General features: G+C 40.9%; 1 protein-coding gene across 1 annotated transcript; it reads right to left on the bottom strand.

Moving 5' to 3' along the window:
• Positions 1–4,067: 4,067 nt before the first annotated feature.
• LOC126993356 (1-aminocyclopropane-1-carboxylate oxidase-like) lies at positions 4,068–6,869 on the bottom strand. Its single transcript, XM_050852415.1, has 3 exons — positions 6,714–6,869; positions 5,555–5,777; positions 4,068–5,097 (listed from the first exon to the last, which is right to left on the bottom strand). Exons 1-3 carry the CDS (start codon positions 6,754–6,756, stop codon positions 4,866–4,868), a joined length of 498 nt encoding a protein of 165 aa, XP_050708372.1. The 5' UTR covers positions 6,757–6,869; the 3' UTR covers positions 4,068–4,865.
• Positions 6,870–6,936: the final 67 nt, after the last annotated feature.

Here is a 6,936-nt window from a genome sequence, read left to right as displayed (position 1 = left end):
TGGCTACATTCTCTTAACACATGAGGAGATAAATTATCGGGGCCCGGAGATTTATTTGGATCTATTATCTGCACGCACTTCGCTGATATCAATTTCGGTCAATGCAAGCTTATGTTCTTCAGGGCCTTGAAAATTTTTCTTCGGGGCTTGAATCGATGTCATGTTCTCTTCTGTAAATATGCGCTACTAAAGGTTGAATTTAGGACCGACGCCATGCTTTTATCACTAATCGTATTTCCACTTGACCTGGTAGCTGCGGGGATTATGTTTCTTAAAGGCCCCTCTAAGCGAGAAAAATGAGAAAAAATCATCACTGACGCAAACCATTTCATAATATATATATATATATATATATATATATATATATATAGATATATATATATATATATATATATATATATATATATATCTATATCTATATATATACGCATTTGTGATCAGTTTATGCATCATCTATTTTGGGGGGTCTATATCATGGCAAAAATGTGGCCCGTCGCTGGTACACGGTAAAGCCACAAATTTGTCCCATCGCTGCTACCGGGTTGATAGTAGTGGGCCGATATTATTTTTAACAGTTTTTTTGTTTCTTATGTAACTGGAAAATAACCTGGGAGGCGAGCACAAAGGAACACAAAGGAAGAACAAACAACAACAGACCTGCTGGTCCTTACGAGGCTGTTTGTGACAAGCTACACTAACTATCTAATCAAAGGTGGAAGATGAAGAACAGCAAAGGCGAAGGCTCCTCCAGCCAAAGCTGGCAGGAAAGGAAAAAGAACCATGCAGCATGGAAAAACTGCATGGAATTTATGTAGGGAAAGAGGAAAGAACTACCATTACTTCTACCACCAATCGGGCGATAAAAACGGACAAGGACACCAGTATTCGAAAGAATTTAACGTTATTATGACAATGAGTAATATCTAAGTTGCTGGTTGGATTCAAAATACTTGTCTAATCTATTCTTGAAGGCCGTAACTGTTGTACTTTCAACGACATCACAGGGTAGAGAGTTCCAAACATTAACAACTCGATTGAAGAAGTATTTTGCTTCGTGCGACGAGAATCTTTTACCACTTATCTTCAAGTTTCGATTTCTTCTTGTTCTATTTGATCGATCAATTGTAAAGTAATCTTCCGCATTAATATCATTGAATCCTTTAAACATTTTAAACACTTCTATTAGATCGCCTCGCATTCTTCGTTTTGACAGGCTGAATAAATTTACTTCTTTAAGCCTTTGTTCATATGATAAATTTCTCAACCTAGGAATCATCTTTGTTACACTTCGTTGGACCCGTTCCAACTTTTCTGTCTTTTCTGTAATAGGGAGACCAAAACTGTACACAGTACTCTAGACGGGGTCGAACCAACGAATTATACAATTTCAATTTTACTTTTTCCGATTTATTATTAAAGACTCGTCCGATGAAGCCAACCAATTTGTTTGCAGTTTTAACTACCTCTGAACAATGCTGACCGGGCTTTAAATCGCTTGATATAGTGATACCAAGATCCTTTTCTTTACTTACTGCAGAAAGTTGTTGGCCATCCATTTCGTACCGAGGGAAGGAGGGGAAGAGGAGAAGGAGGAGGACGCGAAATAGGAAAAGATGGAGGCGAAGGAGGAAGGGGAGAGGGGGAGGAGGAGGAGGAGTATATGGATTAGGAGGAGGAGGAGGAGGAGGAGGAGGAGGCAGATGGTGTTGCGCATTCCAGATAATCGTGACGTCATGTTTGTGTATGGGAGAACCCGTTGATGGACAAGTGCTTGACAAATGGAATGTGTGTGTGTGTGTGTGTGTGTGTGTGTGTGTGTGTGTGTGTGTGTGTGCGCCCTTTGAACAAAATGAATGTCAAAAATGCTCGAATAAGTGCAAGGAACAGGATTGAAAATAATTGATTCCAAGAGAGTAGTAGGCAGTGGTCGAATGCGCCGCCGTGTACGTATGGAGGGCTCCTTTAGATTACCACACCTATTATCCCACCTTTGACGTAGCCTGTGATAACCACCTGGAAAGAACCAACATCAGCCTCTAGAAGTCTTGCTCGTGTGATCTCAACTTAAAGTTAGGTTACTGACGTAGAGCACCTTTGACCTCTGCTCAGTGCTGGGCCAACCGTAATCGGGCTCCACCATATATCTTGTACTTTGACAATCGTATTAAAATTGCCACTATTGCTACGATATTCACCTGGTTTAATTAATTATCAGGAAAAGTTTTTTTTTAGGAATGGTACTACGGTGATAACAAAGGAGTGGTCGAATAGTCCTACACGCACGTGGATGGCAACGTTGCTAGATTGTCGTACCAGCCCCTTATATATATACACACACACACACACACACACACACACACACGCGCACGGAATATTCATAGCCTATCCCTCCTTCTCCTCCTCTTCCTCCCCTCCCTCTCTTTTCTTTTTCCTTTCTTCGTATTTTCTTCTTTTTCGTCTTATTTGTTCTTTCTCCTTTTTTTCTGCTTTTTTTTCTTGGTATTATTTTGGTATAATACTTTTTTCTTTTTTTCTTTTCTTTTTCTTCTCCTCTTCTCCTTTTGTTATTCTTTTTTTCTTTCCCTTTTCTTCTTTTTTCTTTTATCTTCGTCTTATCAATTTTCTTTTTCTTTTATTATTTTCTCCTTCATCTCCTTCTTATCACCATCCTTCCTCCTCCTTCTCTTCCTCCTCCTCCTCCCCCTGTATATTTTATCCTCTTATTTGTTAACATTCTCAGTGCGCGCATTGAAATTCTCTCTAGTTTAAGGAAATGGTACAAATGGATCTAATTCTACGTGCGCTGTGAATGTTCTCTCTCTGCTCGCGTCCTTGTGATGTGATTATTTTACCTACTTTTTTCTCATTTGCTTTATTATCGTTTCTCTTTTGTTTTCTTTTACTTAGTGTACGGCGTTAGGGTCTGTACGGCGGCAAAAAGGAGACGGAAAGAATTGTAAAGCTAGCAAAAGTGTTCCTAAAGTCGTGCTGGAAAAATGAATGGCAAAAATGCTCGAAAAAATGCAAGGAACAGGATTGAAAATAATTGATTCGGGCAATAAAATTATGAATATTGCTCTGAGATGGTAGGAAAGGTAGGTAATATAATGTAATGCCATTGGAAAGCAAAATACGTGAATCACCATATGTCCAAGGAATAGGATTGAAAATAAGCGATTCGGGCAATAAAACTGAAAATTGTAGTGCGATGGTGTATTATAGTGAGGAAAGATCCATAATATAATATCATTGGAAAGCAAAATACGTGAATCAGCATAAGCCCAAGGAATATGATTGATAAATATAGTCGGTTTCACGAGAGCTGGCGGGTCAAATCCTTCAGGGATGGACTCGCGTACTTGGCATCATTGCTTGGGTGACAATCTCTGCGTCGCTCATTGGCTGTTGTTTACTAGATCTAACCTACCGTGACATAACCTACTATCTCTTGCTCTCTGGTCCCTCTTTAAGTCAGTACAGGCACCCAAGCAATGATACCAAGTCCGCGAGTCCACCCCTGAAAGATTATGGTGATTCAGGCAATAAAACTGAAAAAAAAATGTAGTGCGATGGTATATTATGGTGAGGAAAGATCTATAGTATAATGCCATTGGAAAGCGAAGTGCGTGAATAAACAGAAGAGAGGACCAAGAAGAGGAGGAGGAGGATGAGGAGGAGGACGACGACCTAGCGATACAGGTCAGAAGAAGAAGAAGACGGAGGAGGAGGAGGTTATCATTTGTCATTTGTTTTTTGGTTTTTGTATCCTCGAACATGTGGAATCTAATGCTTTATTTTTATAGCAATTATTTTTTTCGATAAGAATGTTCCTATTATATACTTTACTGCATGAAAAAAGAGAAGGTATTTGTCTCTTTTACTTTGAATAAATTAATGAATGAAAAACTGGGTAAATATAAGAGTATTTTTTCGTGCTTTTAAATAATAGTAAATTCCTGAATCATTTTACAACATTTATTTCTCATTGAGAGAGAGAGAGAGAGAGAGAGAGAGAGAGAGAGAGAGAGAGAGAGAGAGAGAGAGTCTTCCTCACAACGTAACTCTTTTCTCCCACATTTTATCTTCAAAGTTATACAGTTTATTTTTTTTTATCTTCCCACACATGTTAAAATAATTACATAAACTTCATCATCATCATCACCACTTGTTACGATATCAAAATCATCTGTTTCATCTTCGTCATCATCATCATCATCATTCTTACCTGTCATTTCATCATCTTTATCTTAATCTTATTTATCTGATTGCTTACCTGGAAATACCTAGCTCAAGAATGACAATACACTCTTATTATTATTATTATCATTATTATTATTATTATTATTATTATTATTATTAGTGGTGGTGGTAATGTTTTTTTTTTACATTTCACCTCACACTTCTACCTTCACACTCCCTTCCTCTTTTTTCCTCCATTGCTGTCTCTCTCCTTATATATTCTCTGTTGTTATCTTCTTCCTCATATTTATTCACCTGTCTCTGCTCTCTACCTGTTTATCGAATGCGCTTCTTACATTGCTTCTAATTCCACCTCCTCCTCTGCTCGCAACACCTATGTAATTCCTCTTTATTGTATCATATCATCTCTATTAACACAGTATTCCCCTCCTCCTCCTCTTGCTGCTCTTCCTCTTCCCTCTTCACAATTTCTCATCCTCTTTCTCGAATCTACTCCCTGCTATTACCTCTCATTGAACTAAAACCTTATCTTTTTACTCTTCATCTTCTTCTCTTTCCTTATATCCTCTCCATCACCAAATATCCCCCTCTTCCTCCTTGCAGCATCGTCCCTATCCTTGCATCATCATCACTTATCCTCTTGCTCCTCTTCCCCTTCCTCCTATCTATTTCGTCCACATCATCACTTCATCCTCATCTTCTTCTCCCTCATACAGTGTCTTCGCGGTCTGTGTTTCGATTCGCCTGCAGAGATCCTTGTATTCGGCCCACTTTCTGATCCCCTCCAAGAGCCAGTGGCCGTAGTACTTGGGCTGACTCTCCCTCTGCTCGCACCCTGGCAGGACCACGTTCACGTTGGCGTGGAACCGTGGCTCCAGGAAGAATGGGACGGACAGCCTGCCAAGGGAAAGGTGAGAGAGGTTTGGAGATGTTGTTTGCCGTTTGAGTTCCTTTTGCTCTTAGGCTTAGAATAGATAGTGCCTGTGGGAGGAGGAAGGAAAGGCTGTGTGGGAATGGCGAGTTTGTGTTGGTGATGGTTAGGTTAGGTTAGTGGTGCAGTGTTACCAAACCCAACACACATATACTTTCACGAACCCTGACCTCCAAAATCTTTCAAAGGGTCATATTCTTACGTATCTAGCCTAGTCTATCCATCCTAACCTATCCAACTTAACTTAACCTAATCTAACCTATCTACTATTCCAACAACAACAACAAATAAAATTACCTATCCAACCTAACCCAACCAACCTACACACACCTATTCCACCAACAACAACAGCAACAACCTTACCAAACCAACCTAGTCCAACCTAACATAGCCTACCACCACCGCCACCACCACCAGGCTCACCTATCACCACAGCAGTCGATCACGCGGTGTTTGGTAGCCTTGAGAGCCCCGCCGCTGGTGTAGGAGAGCAGCTGGCCGATGTTCATGACGAGGTGGCCGGGTTTGTGCGTCACGTCGATGATGGAGTCGTCCTTCCACCAGCGAACCTGCAGCCCCGGGTACTCGGCAAAGGTGGCCAGCAGCGTGACCTTCGTGGTGTCCTGGTGTTCGGCCGTCTGGATCACTGTAGGGGAGGAGGGAAAGTGTGTGAAAAGGAGATGTGGTTCGAGTGCGTGTTTCTTTTGGTTTTAGAGATAGAATAGGTGACGAAAACTTACTGCATGACGGAACGTTGGTGCCTCGCTGACTGTATCACTATAACGATGGAAGAAGAAAGATGGCAGAAGGTGTGTTTAATGTTTTGATGGTCTTTTGTTTTAAGGCTCAGAAAAAGTGATAAAATATCTTTGCTCATGGCTTAATATGTCTGTTTGGCTGCTTGGATTACTGTGAGAGGGAGGAAGAAAGAGAAAAGGTGTCTCAAGCAGGTATTTTTGCGATCTCTCAGTTCCTTGTTTTTAGACTAAGAAGAGATGAGGAAGGAGATGATAACGTGGCAAGACCTTCAATTTACCCGGAAGAAAGGAGTTTGAAGAAGACGTGAAAAGAATATGTCAGCTAGTTTTGCTTGAGGACATAGAGAATGCAATGTAAGATGACGATAATTGAAAGGTGATGAAGATGATAACGTATTGCAAGACCATCAATTTACCCGGAAGAAAGGCGTTTGAAGAGGCCGAGACTAGAACATGTCAGCTATTTTTGCTTGAAGACCCAGAGAATGCAAAGTAAGATGACAAAAACGTGAAAGGTGATAAAGAAGATGATAGAATAACGTATAGCAAGACCATCAATTTACCCGGAAGAAAGGCGTTTGAAGAGGCCGTGAACAGAACATATCAGTTACTTCTCCTTTTAGACTCAGAGAAGGCAATGTAAAATGACGATAACGTGGAAGGTGATAAAGATGATAACGCATAGCAAGACCATCAATTTACCTGGAAGAAAGGAGTCTTAAGAGGCCGGGAATAGACCATATCAGTTACTTTTGCTTCTAGACTCAGAGAAGGCAATGAAAGATGGCGATAACTTAAAAAGGTGATACAGATGATGACCTTACAAGACACACCATCACTTACCCGCGTCACCGTCACGGGCTTCATATGTCGGGTTGGGTCTGGCCGGGTAGCGGATGAGCCGGAGCGTGGAGAGATGCGGATCCCTGAAGATGTCGGCGTAGAAGTCGCTGGGTGCTCCGTAACCTTCCGCGATCAGGCTCAGCAGCTCGACGAAAACAATAAAAGACCCACGCATGAAAAACGACAACAAAGAAGACGAAGACA

This window comes from Eriocheir sinensis, unplaced genomic scaffold (assembly GCF_024679095.1).
Source record: "Eriocheir sinensis breed Jianghai 21 unplaced genomic scaffold, ASM2467909v1 Scaffold604, whole genome shotgun sequence".
NCBI classification, from domain to species: domain Eukaryota; kingdom Metazoa; phylum Arthropoda; class Malacostraca; order Decapoda; family Varunidae; genus Eriocheir; species Eriocheir sinensis.
Note: the sequence above shows the minus strand (reverse complement) of the source record. Positions and strands in the feature narration are given on the sequence as shown.